The sequence below is a fragment of the Cornus florida genome, unplaced genomic scaffold (assembly GCF_030987335.1).
Source record: "Cornus florida cultivar Cherokee Brave unplaced genomic scaffold, ASM3098733v1 CherokeeBrave_3.0.0_Hap2_Chr08, whole genome shotgun sequence".
Classification (NCBI taxonomy): domain Eukaryota; kingdom Viridiplantae; phylum Streptophyta; class Magnoliopsida; order Cornales; family Cornaceae; genus Cornus; species Cornus florida.
In genome coordinates, this window is record NW_026775578.1 from 61,501,054 (window position 1) to 61,524,863 (window position 23,810).

A 23,810-nucleotide genomic window follows, 5' to 3' on the forward strand; every position below is an offset into this window, starting at 1 on the left:
TATTGTATTTGTGCAACTTTTATTAAGTATACTTGCTAAAATGAATTCACCTCAAACACTTATTTAATATATATATATATATATATATATATATATATATATATATATATATATAGTTAATATCTTCATTTAAAGAAATAAAAGAGTGATGTACAATATTTTTATTTATTTTTTTAGTTTAGAAAATTATTTTCAAAAACTCATACAACCAAGTAGTTTTATGAGTTTTTGTTTTCCAGAAACTATTTTGTAAATTCTCTTAACCAAGCAGGCTTGAAATTTGAAAAAACTAAAAATTGTTCTCTGAAAATTGTTCTTGAGAATAGTTTTCATAAATCCATTCTAAGCAAGGCCAAAAGATTTGATAGTGATATAAATTAAGATCAAACGAGCATATCTATGCATATTTATGGAAGGACATGGATATTAAAAATAAATAAAAAATCAGTCACTGCAACTTTCAGGATTAAATTTGGATATTTGGAAACGGGTTGGGTATGTTTGCAAACGGGTTGTGCCTTATATATAGACCAGTAAAGGGATCGGATTTGGACTGGATCACGGTCGATCCGAATCCGATAAGCATAATAACCGATCCGATCCGATCCAATCCGACGAATTCTTGCATAATCGATCTATATCCGAAATTCGACTCTATCAGATGTCCGATCCGATAAGTCCGATCCGTTTACAAAAACACAATCAAGAAAAGTGATGCAAAATTAGGATAACCAAGAGAGACACAAATGGGTTTTGTATCAAAGAAGGAAAAAGAGGGAGAGAGGGAAAAAGAACGTGAAAAAGGAAGAAAATGAAGAGGTAACTTTTACTGGAAAATTAGGGCTTTCTAGTTAAATCAAAGAATCCACAAAGAAAAATTCCTTACTCATAGAAAGTACTTGAGTTATACAGGGAATGCTATGATTTCAAAATAGAAGAAAGGGTGGACGCTTGTAAGAAAAGAAAAGGACAAATAGAAGAAAAAAAGAGAGAAAATAACTAACAAGAAATTACTCCGGCAGTCCCTGACTCCCCTTTCTCCCTTTTGGCAGTAGATCTATGACTTGCCCTTCACCTATGTTTTTCTGACTGGAAACGCAAATGCAATACAGACTTTATAGTGGCCTGAGTTTTGTTCTTATGGCTTGAATCAATAGGCAAAAGATTTATTACTATATAGGTGGAAACACGGTAGTCATGTATATATAACATTGCGATTAATTTAATTTTTTTTTTTTATATTAAATCTATACAAATCATATATGATATATGATATATATAATAATATATATATATAATAATACATTATTTAATCTGATCGGATTATTAACGGATCGGATCAACCCTAATCCAAATTTAATTTGTTAAGTTATGGGGTTATCGGATTCGGATCATTACCGGATTATCAGATTTGATATTCAATCTATATCTGACTAAACGGATCGGATTCGGATTAGAATCCGTTTTATTGACAGGTCTACTTATGCAACGACTTGGACTTTTGTTGATGCGTCAAGTCTAAACAGGTCATTTTTCAACTTGAACTTCAATTTCCATTTTCAAAAAATTAATTTCCACAGAGAGAATTTTAAGATCCAAATCGAATCTTTGTAAACGAATTAGGTCCATGTAAACGGGTCAATTTTGCTAGCTTCAGCTTTTTGTTTCAAATTTCATGAAATTTATTTCCAAAAATGTTTGCCAGAATTAGGCAAGTTTAAAAATGATTTTTAAATAGAAAAACGAGTTACTGGGTCTCACGGCCCATATATGACCCATTGCAACCCACATTTGACCCGTTCACATTTGTCCCGACCCAAACCTAACCGTTTGCCACCCCTAGTTTTTGGAATGATGGAATTGGAAGAGAAACGGAGGAATTGTATCGTAATTTTCATGTTTGATTTAGTTTTGAAAAAATAAAAATAAAAATAAAAAATAAAGGATAAAGGAGATTTAAAAAGATAGGATGACAACTTAAAAAAGAACAATGATAGGGAAACTGAAATGTATCTCCCGAATTAATCACCGAACTTGACGTGGCTTGGCCACGTCAGATTCTCACTCCTCTTGAGTGAGGGAGCAAAAGAGCCCATCACGTGCAGGTAAAAAAAAAAAAAAAAAAAAAAAAAGGTGGTAACGTATATCGTGAAAAGGAATACCGAAAAACTCAGAAGTCTCCAAAATTATAGAGAACTTATCTTATCTTTTTTGAAGGAATCAACTTATCTTTATCTTGTTAAATCAAATTAAATCACTGTACTGGTTAAATTCTTGAATGAAAGAGTGATGTTGTCAATACTTCCAAATTTTTGTGCGTGATTCAAATACAAGATGATCATGTAATTTTTAAAATCAAATCATTGAGTAATACCTAAATCTATTGTGAAATTTGTAAAAAAAAATAAACTTTAAATATTTTTGATCTATTACCAAATATATGTAATTGTGTGTGTGTGTGTATATATATATATATATATTTGTATATACCCACCTTCTTCTGGTCATCTTCATAGTGTCCATGACTCCATTACTTTCCTTGTATTCTTCTCAAACAAATTTTTTTTTTTTTTTTAATTTATTTTTGGGGGTGACCTAACCACGTGATGACTCTTTTATTCTTCACTATATTTTAGAGAATCTTGGCTTGGCTTGACCATGTTAGATTCGGTCGTCTTTTCGGGGGTTACCCTTCGCCCCCTTATCATTTTCCCTTAAAAAATTAACTTTAACTTTTTAAAAAGGAACCATACAAGATATTTGGGCCCCGTTTAAAACATTAGGGCATATGATAATAATTTTTGTTAAATTTTTTTTCTTTCTTTTCACCCTTTTACCTTTTTCAAATAATAGTGGCACTATTATAAAAAATTTCTCTCTTATTCTTCATAATTTATCATAACACAAATACAAGTATTGATTTTTTATTTTTTGTTCCTTTTTCTTTTCTCTTATAATTAAAACTCTCTTCTTTTTTACCCTTTTGTCCATCAGAATTTGATTAGTATTTTGTAGATAGGAGCAAAATACATCAAAAGCAATCAACAAAAATCAGTTTGGAGAACCCTGAATTAGAAGTCACTAATTTAGTGGGTAAAGAGCAACAATCCTTTTATTAATATTTTACTATTTTTTTTAGTTTAGTTTAGCTTATTTATTTATTTATTTTTTCCAAAACATAGTTTTGAATTGGGATAGTCGTCTGTGAATTTGCTGATTGCTACTTTTGTGTGGTTGATTAAAGTTTCACAGGTCCCCATTACTACTGCAAATTCTAGTCATAAACTTAAAAAAACGACATTAAGTCAAAAAATTCGGCATAATGTCCTGTGCTTGATGATACTGAAAGGACCAACACCGACATCTATAGTCATCTACTGAAACGTTTGTGAAATTGGTGACTGATATTTTGTGGTTGAATAAAGTTCCACGGGGTCCCATTATTACTACAAATTCTAGTCAATGAAATAAAAAAATACGGCATTAATTCAGTCGGGTGCTTTACCATACCGAAAGGAGCGACACCGACTTCTGTAGACATGTACCAATTGTTTTTGACATTAGTCCCTGTTACTATCGTAAATTCCCGGTCAATGAAATTAAAATCACGGCATTAATTCATTCCGCTGTTTGACGACACTGAAAGGACGGACACCGACTTCTATAGTCACCCACCCAAAAAGGCAAAAACAAAGTTACACTAGGTAGTCTTTTATATAGTCGTTCATATTGGCTCAATATAATTTGAGACCTTAGACAAAAATTATAAAATTGTTTGAGAGTAGGGCAATATAAAATGTAAGTGAATAATATTTTTTTTCACTATTGTATTATATTTAAATTATTCATAAATTAGTTTCCACAATTATTAGTGATTTTTTTTTAGCTTAACTATTAGTTAAATATATATTCAATACAAACGTGGAAGGAGGGAAAAGATAAGGATAGATTTGTTAATTTTGATAGAGCTACGTGGAGTATAATAATATAATAAAATAAGAAATCTCTAATATATTGTTAACCTGGCATATATAACAATAGTAATATACAAGTAAGGAAGTAATAATTTTAGGGCCTTAATTAAGAAGCCTAATAAAGGAAGAAAATAATAATTTTAGGGGTCTTCTTATTGGCTCGGCTATCTAATAATGTAAGGAAATAAAAATGTTTAAAAGTTGAAATAATAATTTTAGGGCCCAACTAATATAGGAAATAAAAATTTTAAGAAATCTAATACAATAAAAAAATAATACTTTTAGAGCCTTCCTATTGGCCGGTGCCTTAGGCCTAAGTGACCTAAGGGTCGAGCCGGCCCTGACTCGTTCATGAGTAAAGTAGGGTCGTCAATGCATGCAACTGATGAGATGTGGTGGTTTTACGTTGGCTATATATGTGTGTAAAATCGAAGCATGTTTACTGACATACATATACAAACGAGAGTACCCAACTTCCCATTTAGTTGTCTACAAGCCCTATTTGTGATCATAGATCGATATGATCATGAGGACTCTTTTCTTGCTTTGGCTACTATCCTCAACTGCCTTGTTGATCAACTTGAGGCTATTATTATGTGATGGGATTAATATTCCAAATGATGTTGTTTGCAGTGAAGATGAGAAAAGAGCCCTTCTAAGCTTCAAACGAGGTCTTACTGATCCTTCAAACCGGCTATCCTCTTGGTCAGTCGACCAAGAAAACTACTGTAGGTGGACGGGAGTCCGCTGCAACAATGTAAACTGGTCGAGTAGTGGAGCTGTACCTCGGTAATCCGTATGAAGACTATTCTCACAACTTTGAATCTTACATGACGCACCAGTTGGGAGGGAAGATTACTCCTTTTTTGCTCGAGTTACAACGTCTGAGTTACTTGGACTTGAGCTGGAACAATTTCACCGGTGCTAGTATTCCAAGTTTCTTAGGTTCTGTCAGAAGTTTGAGATACCTCAACCTCACGCATGCTTTTTTTGAGCCGTCTATTCTTCATCACCTTGGGAATCTCTCAAGCCTTCATGTTCTCGATCTAAGCTTTAATTATCAACTTCATGTTGATAAGCTTAGCTGATTCTCTCATCTTCATGACTTGGAATATCTTGACATGAGTGGGATCGACCTTCACAACGCACCTGATTGGCATCGAGCCGTGAGCGTGCTTCTGTCCAGTTGCGGACTTGAAGGGCTGATTTCTCATCAGCTTTGCAATCTCTCGAGCCTTCGTCATCTTGACCTGAGTGATAGTTTTGATCTTTATGTTGATGACCTTAGTTGGATTGCTCGTCTTCGTTCCTTGGAATCCCTTAACATGAGATCTGTCGACCTTCACAAGGCAGTCGATTGGCTTCAAGCGGTGAGCATGCTTCCTTCCCTTTCAGAACTATATTTCTCGAGCTGCCAGCTTGTGAAAATCATCCCACCTCTTTCTTATGATAATTTTACGTCTCTAAAAGTCCTTCACCTTTCTGGGAACAATTTCAGGTCCAAGATACCAGACCTGTTGTTTAATCTCACAACTAGCCTTCTTTCTCTTGACCTATCCTACAATTTCCTATATGGTCATATACCTAGCATCATTTCAAATCTTCGCTTGTTGAGCAATTTAGAGTTGGAATATAATCATCTAACAGGGAAAATCCCAAATAGATTGGGCAATTGAAGCATCTTGAATGTCTCACTTAGTGGGAACTCATTGTATGGTCCCATTCCAGCATCAGTTGGAAACTTAACGTCTTTGAGAATGTTACAACTTTTTGAGAATCAACTGAATGGCACTTTGCCAAAGAGTGTCGCGTTTCTCTCAAATCTTGAGGAATTAAACGTGCATCATAATTCCTTAGCAGGCATTATTTCCGAAGTGAATTTTGCCAAACTCTCAAAATTGAAGATATTGTCTACGTCTTCAAACTCTCTCTTCTTTGAGGTGAGCTCCGATTGGGTTCCTCCTTTTCAACTTCATGAGCTTCTGATGAGGTCCTGCAAGATGGGTCCAGGGTTTCCTGCATGGCTACAAGCACAAACATCTTTGTATGCATTAGACATTTCTCAGCCCGGGATTTCAGGCAAAGCTCCAGAATGGTTGTGGAAGTGGGTGTCGGGTTTTGAATATATCAATCTCTCTGACAACCAGATAAATGGAGACATATCGAACGTTTTGCTGAATTCTAGTTTTATCGAAATGAGTTCTAATCGCTTCGGGAGTCAGTTACCACGTTTGTCTCCACATGTTGAAATGTTGAATCTTGCTAACAGTTCTATCTTTGGACCCATTTGCCCAGTCTTGTGCCAAGAGATTACTCGAGAAAGTAAGTTGAGGGTTCTTGATCTATCAAATAATTTACTATCCGGAGGAATTTCTTGCTGCTGGATGCATTTCCCATACTTGGTCCGTGTAAATTTGGGGCGGAACAACCTGTCAGGTAAAATTCCTAACTCAATAGGTTCATTAAGTGCACTCGAGTCATTGCAACTGCATAATAACAAATTCTTTGGAAAAATAGCTTTGACATTGCAAAATTGCACCCTTTTAGTGCTCATTGATTTCAGTAAAAATGAATTTACTGGACTCATTCCGACCTGGATTGGAGAAATGATAAATCTTCGTGTTCTCCAGTAAAGATCCAACAAATTCACTGGCAATATACCTGCAGAGATATGCCAACTATCTCAAATTACAGTCCTGGATCTTGGGAATAATAGACTATTAGGACACCTACCAAAATGTTTGAACAATATGAGTGTTATAAAGACTACATTAGGTGATTACTGTAGTTCAGATGTATATTACAAAGAAAGTCTTTGGGTGATAACAAAAGGGAGGGAATCAGAATAGAATACAAGAGTATCCTTGACCTCGTGAGGAGCATAGATCTCTTGAGTAATAATTTTTCCAGGTTGATTCAAGATGAGTTTTCAAGTCTTCATGCATTGCAATTTTTAAACTTGTCTCGTAATCAAATTACGGGAAAGATTTCCGAGAATATTGAAGGCGTGACAATGTTAGAATCCCTTGATCTCTCAAGAAATCATCTTTTTGGTGAAATTCCCAGATCATGTCGAATTTCACATTTCTCAGTTTTTTGGACTTGTCATACAACTTCTCTGGAAGAATTCCTACAGGCACCCAACTTCAGAGTTTTAATGCAACTAGCTACATTGGCAATGCCGACCTCTGTGGAGCCCCACTCAACAAAAATTGTTTAAGAGAGGAAGAATCTCAAGGTCAAGGTGTGACACCAGTGGAGAATGAGGAAGATGAGCATGAAATGTTATGGTTTTATATTGGCATGGGTCCTGGATTTGCCATTGGATTTTGGGTTGTTTGTGGTACTCTTTTCTTCAAAAGGACATGGAGACATGCTTATTTTCAATTTGTTGATGACATGAAAGATCGGACTTACTTGGCTATACTCCTAAAGGTGAATTGGATCCGCAGGAAGTTTAAGAGATGCAGTGGCACAAGAATATTCTTGCCATCATCTTCTACATGATATTGAGTCCAGCATTTCGTTGGTTTTTTTTTCCCCATGTACTTGCTATTATGTTTTCGTTGTTTATATATGTAATAATGTATTATGCATTTTGTAGTCTGCATTGTAGGCCTGCTCTTTCTTTCTTTTTTTTATAATAAATTAGCACTTTAAAATTTTATTCAACTATTATATGTTAAAATGAAAACAATAATTGTTAGGAAAAATAAATTTTAAAAATTCAAATTCCTAAATCAACTTACACCATTATTTTTCGTTCACTCTAACTCTCTTTGGTTCAAAAAAATCAAGATCAATGAAATTGTTCTAAAATATGTGGAGTTATGATATTTGCAACAAATAGACATAGACCGAGTGTTACTCTTCACTATTCTTTGATAAATAAGTAAAAAGTTTTTTTATGTGATAAATGACGTTTTGTATTCACCCACCCTCTAGGTTTTCTTTATTTATTAGTTTTCTTATTTTGTAGTAATTAAAGACAATGCGTACATGATTAGAACACATCAGCAGTTAGGATAGAGCACCTACTCATCGGTATGTAGTTAAATATATTATGTTACCATAATACAAAATTATTGTGATTTTGTGATGTCTGTATATAATTGTGTGGTGTGTGATTTAAATGAAAAAGAAAATGAGAAAAAGAAATTATAAAAGAAGTGGGACCCACATCACTTTTTAAGTGAATTGTGAGACCAAAATTGGTCTCTGCCTTTCTCTCTCTCTCCCGACAGACACTCTTTGCTTCTCCTTCTTTTCTTTTTTTTCTTTTCTTTTCACTTTAAGCTTCCATTGTTGATTGCTCCTTCATCTTTTGTCGGATTGAGGTGTCGTTTGAGGCAAAATGAAGCTTGTGTCGAGCTCTACGCATACATACCAACAATTCCAGATTTGGTGCACCCTTTGAACTTCGAAATTTAGGACCCATTTTCTAGGATTTGCTCATTTTTGAGGTAGGGGCATCTTAATCCACTTTAGTCTTGTTCTATTGTGAATTTTACCTCCATGTTGTATTAAATATGCTTAATTTAGAGTTAATTATATCTATGATGGTATTAATGATGTCTAGAGGGTTTTCACGATCTTGAATATGGTTGGTTCATGTGCAAATTATATTTAGTTGTTGATTTCCTATGTTTACTATGTGCTAGCATGCTGAAATTGATGTATGAGAGTATGCTTATTTAAATTGCGCTAAATTTCCCAATTCATGATGTTGAGCTCATATATATATATATATATATATATATATATATGTACATGCTTAAATGTATTTTGTTGTATCTTAATGTGTTAATAATAACTTGGGAGATGTTGAACATGTTGAATGTTTAATTTTATGATGGAAAATTTTAAATGCCATGACATTGAATGTATGGAACATATATACATGCACATACCATTGGGTTTGCATGAAATGGGAGAAATTGTTCTTGAAATAAATATGGGGAATTTCAGGGAAGTGTTTTTGATAAAATGGTTTTATGCGAAACCCGGTCGCTGTGGGGTTACCAACGGGCCGGAGGTTAATATAGCCTAGAGGGGACTAGGGAGTCGCCTTAGCGTGGTTGAGCTAGCTAGGCCCCATAATGACGCCGCGGGGTTACCAAGGGTCAGGGACACTAGCCAATCCTCCTCTCGTGTTGCGGCGGGGTTACCAAAGGGCGGGCTGTATTAACGTTTGAAAGTGATGGTTTTGAGAATGAAAATGGGGAGTGTCATGAACATACATTGCATTTCATTGCATTGCATTGCATTATTTATAATTGGAATTGAATTGTATGTTGTATTTGATCCCCTACATTGTATGATCCCTATCTCCCATTGGCCTATGCTTTGCTTGAATTCACAAGGACACAAGATTTGTGTCTTAAGTGTCACCTACTGAGCATATAGCTCACCCTACTATTTATACATTTTTTCAAGTCTTGGAAAAGAACCAGTTATCGACAACCCACCTCAAGCTTGAGCGATACTAGAAGCTCACTTTTGTGTCTTTTGTATATCTCCCATTATTTTTGCAAAGCACTAAAAGTGTGAAGGTGTATATGTATATTTTGCAAAAACTTTGTCATGTAATGTAATTAAGGTATTTGATGATATTTTGGATGTGAATTTGTTAACATGTAAACCTTATTGATGAATGGGGAGAGTAATACTAGTTTGAAGTATTATTGAGATCATTTGATTGTGTATCATCATCTTCTATTGCCGTGAATTCAAAATTTGAGCCATGATGGGTTAAAAAAATGAATTTAAACAGGTTGCGGTAGGTTCATTTTTAGGGGAGGTTATGCCGAATTTTTTGTAAAATTCTTGGCATCAGCTAGGGTCGTTACCAAATTTGGTATCAGGGGCAAGGTTCGAAAACCTTTAGGACGATGGGTAGAGGCCTACATAGAGTCGCATGGGATGTTGTTTGTATTGTTTACTTGACTACTTGCTACGTGGTATCTTATTTAAATGAGCATGCTTAACTACCTATGTGCTTACTTGCTTACTTGTTTATGTTAAAATGTTTCTTGCATAGTCTTGCATGCTAAGTGTTGTACGGTATTAATTCTTGTTGAGTCATCTACAGTGGACTTTAGTGTCATGTTTCTGAATCGTTTTCTCGTTTTATAGCACGATGTCACGGCATGAGGAACCTAGAGAAGTTGGCCATAGGCCAACAAGGGGTGATGTTGGTGAGAGCTCTAGCTCCAATCCGGTGGAGCCAGTTGATGAGAACATGCGTCTTAGGGACTTGATTCCCCCAAGAGCTGTTCCCCCAAGAAGAGAGAATGTTGAAACACCCGTACCCGTAGAAGTGGGTGAAGGTTCTGTGGCACTGGAGTTTAATCGATTGTTGCAAAATGCCGTGAGAGCAACTATTGTTGCTCAGCCGTAGTTGGTACCACAACCTACAGTTCGAGTTGAGGAGACTCCAGCTCAGAAGCGTCTCAAGATCATTAAGGGGTTTTCTCAGCTGATGCCGGTTATGTTTGAGGGCGGTGCAGACCCAATGGTAGCCGACAACTGCATGGATCAAGTCAAAACTCAGTTGACCTCAATGGATGTGACAGAGGATCACTTGAAGATCATCCTAGCAACTTACAAGTTCGCTATGGATGCCAAGGTTTGGTGGAAGTCGATCACTAACCAGTACAAGATTGAAGAGATGAGTTGGGACAGGTTCAAGGAGCTGTTTTATGAGAAGTACTTCCCGCTTTCCAAAAGATGGGAGTTACAAGACCAGTTTCATAATCTTATTCAAAGGAGCATGTCAGTGGCGGAATACGAGAACAAGTTCACCTCACTCTCCCGTTTTGCTCCAGAAGTGGTGAGAGATGAAGCTAACAAGACTCGGAAGTTTGTCTCGGGTCTTAATGATTGAATGAGGCCGTTGATCATGGCACAGTTTATTAAGGTTTACTCTAAAGCAGTGGAAAGGGCTTTGATGTTGGAGGCTGACAATAGAGAGAAGGATGCAAGAAGAGAGCAATTGAAGCAAAAGAGGGGTGCAGGGCCATCCTCAGAGGGATTTTCTTGGAAAAGGAACAGGGGCAGTCCATCTCAGTTTCAGGGGCAACAGTCTACAAGATCTGCTCCTACCACTCCTATGCCAGCTGGATCTGACAGAGGTGCAGTTGTTTGTTATCAGTGTCAGCAGCCCGGACATTACAAGTCTAATTGTCCGATGAGATCGTCTTCAGTTTCGTCAGCTCCGAAGGCTTGTTATGGGTGTGGCCAGCAGGGTCACTTGATTTATGATTGTCCGAGTCAGAGAGCAGGCACCATTAATGGCAGAGGGTCACAGCAGAGGCCGTCACAATTGGCTACAGTTCAGTCAGGTTTCAGACCACCACCACCACAGCCTACTATGTCTTCACAGGGTTCACGGTCAGTTAGGAGGGATACTCCTACTATGTCAGTGCAGCAGTCAAGTGTTCAGGTTGGCAGTCCTCAGGCACAGGTACCACAGGGACGTGTTTTTGCACTGGCACAGACCGATGCATCTTCTGGACCGTCAGTTCTTCGAGGTATATTTCTAGTGTTTGGTTGTTGGGTCCGTGTTTTGTTTGACTCTGGTGCATCTCATTCTTTCATTTCATTACCATTTGCACTTGCATCGGGGTTAGAGGTTAGTTTCATGGATCGAGCGTTATGTGTTGATACGCCAGTTGGGGTTTCAGTGTCTTTGAGCCGAATTGTGCGGGAGTGTCCCATTGTGATAGTCGGGCGGACTTTCGTGTTTGACCTTATCCTCCTAGAGATGACTAGCTTTGATGTCATTCTCGGGATGGATTGGTTGGCCTTCTTTCATGCCATGATCGATTGTTTCAAAGGGAGAATTACAGTTTGTACTCCAGAAAGAGACTGTTTCTTTTTCGTGGGAGATCGGAGTGATTCCCACATTTCATTGTTTTATGGAGTTCGTGGACAAAGTCATGGTGATTACTTCTTGGCTAGCCTTATAGCCGAAGAAGATGATGTTGGGAAAGAGGATTATCCTACGGTTGTTTGTGATTTTCTGGACGTGTTTTCGGAGGATTTGACAGAGTTGCCTCCACACCGAGAAGTGGAGTTCTCTATTGATTTAATGCCAGGTACCGCGCCGATTTCTATGGCACCATATCGAATGACACCAGTTGAATTGGAAGAATTGAAGAGGCAGCTTGATGATTTGAGGATGAAAGGTTTCATCCGACCGAGTGTGTCACCGTGGGGCGCACCGGTCTTGTTTGCTAAGAAGAAAGATGGTTCGTTGAGGTTGTGCATTGATTATCGGAAGTTGAATCATGCCACCATCAAGAACAAGTATCCTTTGCCAAGGATAGATGATTTATTTGATCAGTTGAGGAGAGCCAGTTGTTTCTCGAAGATTGACTTGAGGTCTGGCTATTATCAGTTGCGGGTTAGGGATGAGGATATCCCGAAGACAGCATTCCGTACACGGTATGGACACTATGAGTTCCTTGTTATGCCTTTTGGCTTGACTAATGCGCCAGCGGCATTCATGGACTTGATGAACCGCGTCTTTCACGATTACTTGGACCAGTTTGTGGTAGTTTTCGTGGATGACATTCTTGTGTACTCACGGACTCGGGAAGATCACGAGGTCCATTTGAGTATTGTTTTACAGATTTTGCGGGAACACCGATTGTATGCCAAATACGAGAAATGTGAGTTTTGGCTACAGAAGGTGAAGTTTTTGGGGCATGTTGTTTCAGAAGGTGGAGTATCAGTTGATCCATCAAAGGTTGAAGCAGTTTTGACTTGGGAGCGACCCAAGAATGTGTTTGAGATCCGCAGTTTCCTTGGTTTAGTGGGTTACTATCGGAGATTTGTGAAGGATTTCTCCCGTTTGGCAGCTCCTATGACCCGTTTGACCCGAAAATGGGTTAAGTTTGTCTGGAATGAGGCCTGTGATTCATCTTTTCAGGAGTTGAAGACGAGATTGACTACAGCGCCAGTGTTGGTGATACCTAAGTGTGGCTTGGGTTATGTGATCTATTATGATGCTTCACGTGACGGGTTGGGATGTGTGTTGATGCAGGATGGTAGAGTAGTGGCTTATGGGTCTCGACAGTTGAAGACTCACGAGCTTAACTACCCTACTCATGATCTGGAGTTAGCGGCAGTTGTGTTTGCCTTAAAGTGTTGGAGACACTACTTGTATGGTGAGAGATTCGAGGTATTTTCATATCATAAAAGTCTCAAGTACCTTTTTTCCCAAAAGGACTTGAACAACAGACAGAGACGATGGGTTGGGTACTTGGAAGATTACAACTTTGATTTGCAGTATCATCCGGGCAAGGCAAATGTTGTAGCTGATGCCTTAAGCCGAAAATCTCATGGAACTTTGGCCAGCTTAGCTATTCGGAAGTGGAAGATACTTGAAGATCTGGCAAAGATGGGATTACAGTGTTGTGATGATGATGGTTACAGTGAGTTGCATTCTTATTTAGTCTTGTGGCTCAGCCTACTCTTATTGTACGAGTGATTGAGTCACAGAGACAGGACCCGGACTTAGATGCCATCCACGCTTTGATCTCTAGTGGTGAGACAGTGAAAGATTGGGCCTTGCATGCAGATGGGGGTCTACGGTTCAGGAGTTTGTTGGTGGTTCCCACATGTTGTCGTGAGGACGTCTTACGGGAGTTTCACACTTCCCGCTTTGCAGTTCATCCAGGTGGTACTAAAATGTATCACAATTTGAGACGTCAATATTGGTGGAGCGGGATGAAGAATGATGTTGCACAGTTTGTGGCTAGATGCCTTACCTGTCAGCAGGTGAAGGCCGAGCATCAGAGGCCAGTAGGTTTGTTGCAACCATTACCTGTAGCGCAATGGAAATGGGAGCATATCACTATGGATTTTGCGACAGGTTTTCCAAGGTCAAGGAGGGGCAATGAGGCCGTATGGGTTATCATTGACAGATTGACCAAGACGGCTCACTTTTTGCCTATTAAGGCAACAGATGATGCAGAGAAGCTTGGTGTTCTTTATGTGAAGGAGATTGTAAGGTTACATAGAGTTCCTGTAACCATTGTGTCAGATAGGGATGCTAAGTTCACTTTGAAGTTCTGGGAAGGACTTCAAGCAGCGTTTGGTTTAGCGTTGCATCTTAGTACGGCATTCCATTCACAGATAGACGGTCAGTCAGAGCGTACTATCCAGATTTTGGAGGATATGCTTCGGGCATGTGTACTTGATTTGGGAGGTAGTTGGGAGGATCACTTTCCATTTATTGAGTTTGCCTACAACAACAGTTATCAGATGAGCATCCAGATGGCTCCATTTGAGGCGTTGTATGGTAGACCTTGTAGGTCTCTTGTTTATTGGACTAAGGTAGGCGAGACAGCCGCCTTAGGACCCGACATTGTACTCGAGACTACTGAGAAGATTAAGTTGATAAGACAGAGGTTACTTACAGCTCAGAGCCGACAGAAGAGTTATGCGGATAAGCGGAGACGACCGTTATCCTTTGAGGTGGGAGACCACGTTTTTCTACGGGTTTCTCCACGGAAGGGATTGATGAGATTTGGGAAAAGTAGCAAGTTGTCGCCACGATTTATTGGACCGTTTGAGATTTTGGACCGAGTAGGAGAGGTTGCCTACAGGCTTGGTTTGCCACCACAGTTGGATAAGGTCCACAATGTTTTCCATGTGTCGATGTTACGGAAGTACGAACCGGATCCATCTCACATTTTGAGTTGGGTAGATGTGGACATTGATGAGGATGTTTCCTACGAGGAAGGACCAGTTCAAATTCTTGACACACAACAGAAGGTGTTGAGGAACAAGACAATACCAATGGTGAAAGTCCTTTGGAGACACCACGGAGTCGAGGAAGCTACTTGGGAGCTTGAACAGGAGGTTCGCTCCAAGTATCCAGCGTTGTTTTCTTCCTCAGGTATGTCTTGATTTCGAGGACGAAATTTTTTTTAAAGTTGGGGAGAATGTGATGTCTGTATATAATTATGTGGTGTGTGATTTAAATGAAAAAGAAAATGAGAAAAAGAAATTATAAAAGAAGTGGGACCCACATCACTTTTTAAGTGAATTGTGAGACCAAAATTGGTCTCTGCCTTTCTCTCTCTCTCCCGACAGACGCTCTCTGCTTCTCCTTCTTTTCTTTTTTTTCTTTTCTTTTCACTTTAAGCTTCCATTGTTGATTGTTCCTTCATCTTTTGTCGGATTGAGGTGCCGTTTGAGGCAAAACGAAGCTTGTGTCGAGCTCTACACATACATACCAACAATTCTAGATTTGGTACACCCTTTGAACTTCGAAATTTAGGACCCATTTTCTAGGGTTTGCTCATTTTTGAGGTAGGGGCATCTTAATCCACTCTAGTCTTGTTCTATTGTGAATTTTACCTCCATGTTGTATTAAATATGCTTAATTTAGAGTTAATTATATCTATGATGGTATTAATGATGTCTAGAGGGTTTTCACGATCTTGAATATGGTTGGTTCATGTGCAAATTATATTTAGTTGTTGATTTCCTATGTTTACTATGTGCTAGCATGCTGAAATTAATGTATGAGAGTATGCTTATTTAAATTGCGCCAAATTTCCCAATTCATAATGTTGAGCTCATATATATATATATATATGCACATGTTTAAATGTATTTTGTTCTATCTTAATGTGTTAATAATTACGTGGGAGATGTTGAACATGTTGAATGTTTAATTTTATGATGGAAAATTTTAAATGCCATGACATTGAATGTATAGAACATATATACATGCACATACCATTGGGTTTGCATGAAATGGGAGAAATTGTTCTTGAAATAAATATGGGGAATTTCAGGGAAGTGTTTTTGAGAAAATGGTTTTATGCGAAACCCGGTCGCTGTGGGGTTACCAACGGGCCGGAGGTTAATATAGCCTAGAGGGGACTAGGGAGTCGCCCTAGCGTGGTTGAGCTAGCTGGGCCCCATAATGTCGCCGCGGGGTTACCAAGGGTCAGGGACACTAGCCAATCCTCCTCTCGTGTCGCGGCGGGGTTACCAAAGGGCGAGCTGTATTAACGTTTGAAAGTGATGGTTTTAAGAATGAAAATGGGGAGTGTCATTGACATGCATTGCATTTCATTGCATTGCATTGCATTGTTTATAATTGGAATTGAATTGTATATTGTATTTGATCCCCTACATTGTATGATCTCTATCTCCCATTGGCCTATGCTTTGCTTGAATTTACAAGGACACAAGATTTGTGTCTTAAGTGTCACCTACTGAGCATATAGCTCACCCTACTATTTATACATTTTTTCAGGTCTTGGAGAAGAACCGGTGATCGACAACCCACCTCAAGCTTGAGCGATACTAGAAGCTCACTTTTGTGTCTTTTGTATATCTCCCATTATTTTTGCAAAGCACTAAAAGTGTGAAGGTGTATATGTATATTTTGCAAAAACTTTGTCATGTAATGTAATTAAGGTATTTGATGATATTTTGGATGTGAATTTGTTAACATGTAAACCTTATTGATGAATGGGGAGAGTAATACTGGTTTGAAGTATTATTGAGATCATTTGATTGTGTATCATCATCTTCTATTGTCGTGAATTCGGAATTTGAGCCATGATGGATTAAAAAAATGAATTTAAACAGGTTGCGGTAGGTCCATTTTTAGGGGAGGTTATGCCGAATTTTTTGTAAAATTCTTGGCATCAGCTAGGGTCGTTACAGATTTATACTACATATTCTACATTATGTTTAACTCTAATAAGATATTTCTAGTTTGTTAATTTGTACAATACAATATTGGGATTTTCATTTTGTAAACACAAAACTATTAGAGGAGTAAAAGAATATAACAGGATATTTAATCAAGATTAAAGGAGAAAAGTTAGTTTTTGAATTCCTTGGATATGTGATTTCAGTGAAATCTTAGAAATTAGGATCTGGGATGTTCAAACAAATATACTTACCCAAAATAGTTATAATGCTTTATTTGACAGAAGAATTAGAATATATTCTATTATATATACTAGATGGTTTAGTATTTAATTGATGCAACTAAAAATAAATATATAATGCTAAAAACATAACAATCAAGAATGTTGGGATTGAAGAAGTAACAGCATGTGCATGATATTCAGAATGCTTCTTTTATATTGTCCAGGGTCATTTCACTAGGATTTGTGGCTTGCAACTCAACTTGAATAACATCCATTCCCTCTCGAATCTAACCTTGGAGTCTGCGAAGACCAGGAATTCCTAGAGTTAGTTTAAATGAAATGAATCTGTAAGGGTCAAAGCCTAAAAACAACTTTTGGTTGGTTCCAAGGCTAAACTGGTCCATGAAAATAAGAAAAACTTTTCTTCTACCATATGTATAATTATGTTTCTTAGTTCCATGTATTGTGCAATTTAACTATGATTTTCCATGTATTTAAAATTTAAAATTCTTTACTCCTTTATATTGTAATCGACCCTAAAGTAATTCATATATGATATTTTATATTTGTTCACTACAAACCGTCTCATTGGAGATCATGGAGCTTTTGAAGCTCGCATTGTGTCAGGACCCGCCTCACACTGTGTAGCCATGCTCACAATTTATGCCTTAGTGGGCAATGACCTTAAAAGGATAGTAATTGTGCAAAGTGCATGATTGAACATAAGAGTTCTTGAAAAAGAGTGACTTTTGAACACGAGAGTTCTTTAAAATAGTGATTTTTGGAAAGAAGAACTTATAAATCCTTCAAAATATTATTCGAAAATAATAAAACTTAAAAGAGTCCTTGAAAGTATGGTTTGTAAGTGGTGAGACTGAAGCTAGGTATAACCTAGTGTTAAAGTGAAGTATATGCTAATACACAAGCTTTAATACCATTTTAAAAGTTCTATCAATTAACACGAGTGAGATCAACTGAGGAGTTCTCAATTAACACTGTATAGTAACAATCTAGAACACAACGTGTAGGATCGATAGATCACAAAGGTCCTTTTTCATTTTAAAAGAGGTCTTGACTTGTTTGCCTAATTGAAAAGCAATACAAGTCTTGTCTTTAGCATATTCAGTCTTTGTGAGGCATTTGACTAAACCTTTTAGACAATCTTGAGATCTATCAAGTCCATGCTACTATATCCTAACCTTCTATATATGCCACAACCAACTACTATCACTAGGTGAAACAAAGTATTTAACATCTTGAACATGCAATTCACATAGAAGAATAATATACAAATTACCATTTCTAAGTGCAACAAAAATTTGTTTATCGTCTTTTTCAACAATGCATTTGTGACGTCCTGTAATTTTTTTGGTATTTTTTATTTTTCATTTTTTGTGCATCGTTTTGCATGCTAATAATTGATTGGCATGCCGTGTGGGTCCCGGAGCGTAGTTAAGGCATTTATTTGAGTCTAGAACTCTTAGAAATGCATTTCGGGTCAATTTCTCATTTTTAGAATTTTTGATCATGGAGGTCCCGCGTAGGCCTCACGCCCGAATTTTTCGTGCTCGAGTAATTCTTTTGAGTCCATGTGCATTTCATAATTAGTTATTTGATTCATTATGTGTTTATATGTGGGAATTATATACTTGTGGTATGTTTGTAGTGTACACATGCATAAAAGGGCATTTTAGACAATGTGTGGGTCAAGCGGGACCCAAAGGTTGACCAAGCCATTACATATAGTCATATAATATGATTTTTTGGGGCCATTTTCTTCTCCTCCATACTGTGAGTTCTTCTTCTCTCTCTACAAACTTAGTTTTTATAAGCTTTAAGCCAAGATTTCACCCCCTTCCTTTGTATGATGCCTGTATGGGTCAATTGAAGAAACCGTGACAAGGATGTCACGGAAATGGGTAGAGGAGGATGTCACGCCCTACCGATGGAGGTTATACCACGTAGGCAATACGTAAGCATTGAGTAAGACGCTACATGGCGAGAGGAGTTTCTATAGTCTTCCGGAGTTATTTAGAGTAATATGGAAGATCTAGAATTGTGTAGAATATTATAGATATTTGTAGATATGTAAAGAAATATGGAGAAGGGGGGAAAAGATTTTAGAGAATTGATCTCCACCATCGATTAGATTGCATCTTAGCTATCCATTAGGGATGAGGGTGCTTATAAATAGGAATATGTCTTATTTTGTAGCCATCAAGTCCCAGAGTAAGTCTTGAGAGCCTTGTAGAGAATAAGTAGCTAGTCTTGTACAAAGTATTCTTTGAAGTAATAGAAGTGTTCTTTCCTTACCAACTAAATTATGCCCAAGTGTGTGTAAGTGTGCAAGCCAAGCGAGGAGAAGGCAATGGCCATTACAACACTAGTAAGTGCACGAGGGGAGTGTGTTGGCTAAGGTGTGCATGGGAGTTAGGCTAACCAAGTGCTTACGCGAGAAGAAGCAGTGCCTTAGTGCCGCACGGGTTTGGCTAGAATGGTGCTAAAACTCTAAGCCCGTGACACAAGGCTTCCTAAATGGCATGGGTGCTGGGGGGGCTAAGACCACACACCCCCTATATATGCAGAAGTAAAAGTTAGGATCCTGGTAAGAATAAATATCAACTATGTCTAAGGAATCATAACGAAAAAATACATACTTCCCGAACTCCAAACTAAATTTCATATTCACCTATAGGTTTCTTAAACTTCAAGGAAGCTCCCAAAACTTTCCCGAGCCCAAACACTGGACTTCATTTTTTGGTATATTTACGAAAATGTCATTGTGCACACTAGTAGCACACTGACAGCCATTTGCGCCCCATGTAGGCTGTTATGGGCTTGTCAAGGTCTGAACCCGGTAATGCCTATCCTAAAGTGAAATTAAGGATAGGATTGGACTCCACCAAGAATGAAGGGAAGTTGCAAATCCCACTTTTTTTTTTTTTTTTTGGAAGTTCAAGCAAATTGTATTAACATATGGACTAATTACAGTGGGATTATAGCATTTGCTGAAGAACAAGCTCAAAAAGCATTGAGAGAAAATAAAACAAACTAGCCTAAAAATAACCAACAAGCTACATATATAGGAATCATAAAATCATTGCAACTGTTATACCATATATGTTTGGCAAAAACACACAAACATTATAGTGCATTCATCGACCACACTTGGATCTGAGGTATGAAGCCTCAGCTGCTCAATCTGGAGGACGCGGAGGAGTATGCAAATTGCATGGGCCAGGGTCCCAATCTTTGAGGGCGACTAGAGCTTTCATTCATCATTTTAGGGCCATAGATTGGATTTTCCACTAACCGAGGAGCGTATTTTGCACAAGATTCCATTCTGGGAGGATTTTCCTTTCGAAATCCTAGAATATCATTTTTACCAAATGTGGTAAATACTTGCATCAAATGCCAATTTAGTTAGAGAGTTCTTGAAACTTTTAGCACGCCAATGGAATGAAGGCCAAAAAATGAACTCGCTCCACTTAGAAGGGCCAATTTAGAATCTAAACTTGTCTTGTATGAATCTCTAAATTAGGGAAATAAATTGACTATCAAATAAGAGGTGGTTGTGACTTTCAAGTTCGGTGGTGCAGAGGAGGCAGTTCTTCGATTCTTGCATGAATGGCAATATTGTTTCCGTCCATGGTTGAGAGTTGACCTTACTCTGCTAGCAAGTTCCCACTTGAGCAAGCAATTGCCTACAAATCATATTGGCCCATTTTATAATCAACATTAATGATCCCTTATACTTTTTTCTTTTCTTATGATAATGATTTACACTTCCACACGTGCCACAATAAAAGCCTTCATCCTGTAACTAGGATTGGCAAAATATGCACTGACCCCGTTAGCCCGTTTAATAAGAAATAAAATTGGGTGATTTATTTTTATATACAAATGAAAATTAAAATGGGTTGAACAAAAATTAACGCATGAATATATAGGTTATATAGGTACGGATATTTAATCGGTGATACTATAAAAGAGAGTTAAAGCATTATTAATAACCTAAGAGTAATAAGGTGTGTTGCCCTTCTGTTTGCCGAGAAAGTCTACAATACCCAGGGGTATTTATTTTGTGGTATCCCCCACCAATGACCAGTCATGCATGCTTTTTCTTAAAACATTTCTCATTTTTTGTGTACCAAGACAAAATGAGAGTTTTAATGACTGTCTATTGATTTAGGGTACCACGTGTAAATAAGCCCTAGGTACTGTAGACTTTCTCATCTCTCTCGACAAATACTTTAATGCTCTTGTTATATTAATAACATGGTATCACTAATTAATTAAATACCAACACGTATGCTTTATTCGGCAGGAAACAAAAAAAAAATTGGATGAAAGGGAGAAAATAATAGATGGATGAAACATCCCTAGGGAAGAGATTGTGTATTTCCTTCTTTTTGTTTGGTTGGATGGAAGAGAAGAGAATAAGTTCAAAATTTACTATGTTTGTTAACAGGAAAGGAAAGAAAAAGTTTTAAGTTATTTTTACCATTATATCCAGTGATATCTATAATATTGTAATTTATAGATAATAGTACTATAATTTAAAACTTGCATGTCTTCTCTCCTTTCTTTTGGCCATTTTTGGATGGATGAAACTTTGTAAAGGAGGAAAGATGATGACTCATCCCTCCTATTATCCTTTCATTCATTTTATAATCTCTATTGAATAAAGGAAGTTTGTTCCTTACATCCTATTTTCTTTGTACACCTCTTCTTGTCTACCGACTAAACAAAGTAGTAGTGATTTTAAATTATTTTTACCATTATATCCAGTAATATCTATAATATTATAATTTATAAAGGATAGTATATACTATAATTTAAAAATTGTATGTCTTCTCTCATTTCTTATGCCCATTTTTCAATGGATGAAACTTTGTAAAGGAAGAAGGATGATGACTCATCCCTCCTATTATCCTTTATTTCCTTATATAATCTCTACCGAATAAAGGAAGTTTGTTCCTTTCATCCTATTTTCTCTGCACACCTCTTCTTGCCTACGTATCGAACAAAGCAGTAGTGATAAGACATACTAAGTACTCTACAACTGCCCTTTCTTTAAGAAAGAATATTTTGCACCGGTAATATTACGTCATCCGTGCCATAAACCAATAATATCGTAAAAGTATTTGACTTTAGTGGGCCTTATCACTAGGTATGGAATTTTAATCAATTAGTTAGTAATACCATGTTATAATTAATACAACATTAGCAGGTAGAAAATCACCTCCAGTGAAATAGTAGGCCATTTGCTCCATTTTGGAATAAGTGGAGGAGAATTGACCACATCAATTAAAAATATTGGGTAACTAAATTTTCACCACCCTTGTATTTTATATATAAAAGCTTTAAATATTGTATTCCACATATATAAACGCATTAAAATTTTGTATCTAAAATACGCCGTCTTCTTCCAAAATACGTCGTCTTCTTCCTTTCCTCTCTAAAAGCTTCATCAGCTTCCATTAATGGACTCTCCAAGGACTCACAGCAACTTTTGAACTTTAAAGCTTCATTTCAAAACCTAAACACACTCCAAAAATCTATGTAATTTCACTGGAGTATTATGCAGAAACTCCAGAGTATCATCCATAGATCTAAGCTTTGTTCATCTAAATCTCGATTTTGGGTCTGTTTTTTCTTATCTAATTAATTAAAGAGCACAAACATCACTAATTCACACTCTCTTTAATAGAATTTTGTTGGGATTTTACGTATAACATAAGCATGAAATAAAGTACGTACTGCTTGGCATATAAAATACATATTGTTTGGGATGTTAAGTAGGATTATGTTGGGATGTTACGTACAACTTATACTAACTTAAATTACAAACTGTTGGGATGTTATGTACGTATTTCTTGGGATGTTAAGTAAGATTATGTTGGGATGTTACGTACAACTTCTACGAACTTAAATTACAAACTGTTGGGATGTTATGTACAAATAATCTATTAGGATTATGTTGGGATGTTGCGTACAACTTATATTGACTTCAATTATAAATTGCTTAGGATGTTAGGTAGTACACAAATAATTAAACAAAAAAACTATGCCAGTCCAGATGTTGCTCTGTTCCAATATTGCTACGTTATTTTGGAATAAAATGACGTAGTATACGAAAAGGGAAGAAAAAACTTATGAAAACAAATGAATAGAGAAATAGATCTGAGAAATTTATGGAAACAAATGAATTGAGAAACAGATGTGTGATTCGTTTTAGAAGCAAATCAAAGAGAATTATCGAGATTTGAAAGAAGAAGAAAATAAGTAAAAAATGATCTCTTTCTCTCTCTGAAACCTTTGGTCAAATCTAAGCCACTGGCGAGATTCGAACTGATTAATATTTTTTGTGAATATTAACAAAAAGACTCACATCAAATAATATTTTTGAAATAAATCAAAATCTGGGTTGTTGAAATTGCAGAATTTTTGAAAGAAAGCAAAATCAATATTTTGGGAGAGAAGAAACTGGCGGGGTTTGGGTTGCTGAAAATAAGGGAGGGAAGAAAAAATAATATTTGTGAACAGTGTATACATTTATATATAAATATGAAAATTGTGTATAAAACAAATACACATTTTTATCTACTTTAGTAACTATTGTTCATTAACAAAAATGGAGGAAATGGGCTACTGTTGGACTGGAGAGGATCTTGGTGCAACGTTAGCAAGCCATTGTCCGCCCTCTTTCTTGGAAGAAACACGGTGATGATAGAGTAATGACTAAATTGATGGGATTCTCCTTGGCACTATGACGGTCCAAATTCGGGTAGAAAGATGATATAGAGATGGGTGATGATGGACGAAAAGGTTGGTTAGGCCAATTGGCTGATTTTGCTTAGATCTCCTGGTTGGTATCTCTCTGTATATATATTTTTTCTATTTCATTCTCTATTACCGTAAA

The 23,810-nt window shown here is 37.0% G+C and overlaps 2 protein-coding genes across 2 annotated transcripts; both read left to right on the forward strand.

The window, feature by feature from the left end:
• Nucleotides 1-5,731: 5,731 nt before the first annotated feature.
• On the forward strand, nucleotides 5,732-6,607 carry LOC132270373 (receptor-like protein EIX1). Its single transcript, XM_059771550.1, has one exon. It carries the CDS (start codon nucleotides 5,732-5,734, stop codon nucleotides 6,605-6,607), a length of 876 nt encoding a protein of 291 aa, XP_059627533.1.
• A 3,848-nt stretch (nucleotides 6,608-10,455) lies between these two features.
• Nucleotides 10,456-15,532, forward strand: LOC132270374 (uncharacterized). Its single transcript, XM_059771551.1, has 2 exons — nucleotides 10,456-10,628; nucleotides 14,288-15,532. Exons 1-2 carry the CDS (start codon nucleotides 10,456-10,458, stop codon nucleotides 14,892-14,894), a joined length of 780 nt encoding a protein of 259 aa, XP_059627534.1. The 3' UTR covers nucleotides 14,895-15,532.
• The last annotated feature ends 8,278 nt before the right edge of the window (nucleotides 15,533-23,810 follow it).

Bases quoted from the DNA above. Each gene is read 5' to 3' on its own strand.
- LOC132270373 (XM_059771550.1), top strand. From the start codon at position 5,732: ATGTTACAACTTTTTGAGAATCAACTGAATGGCACTTTGCCAAAGAGT.
- LOC132270374 (XM_059771551.1), top strand. From the start codon at position 10,456: ATGCCGGTTATGTTTGAGGGCGGTGCAGACCCAATGGTAGCCGACAAC. The intron at 10,629-14,287 runs GTACAAGATTGA...GTTGTATGGTAG, and splicing joins TGGAAGTCGATCACTAACCA to ACCTTGTAGGTCTCTTGTTT.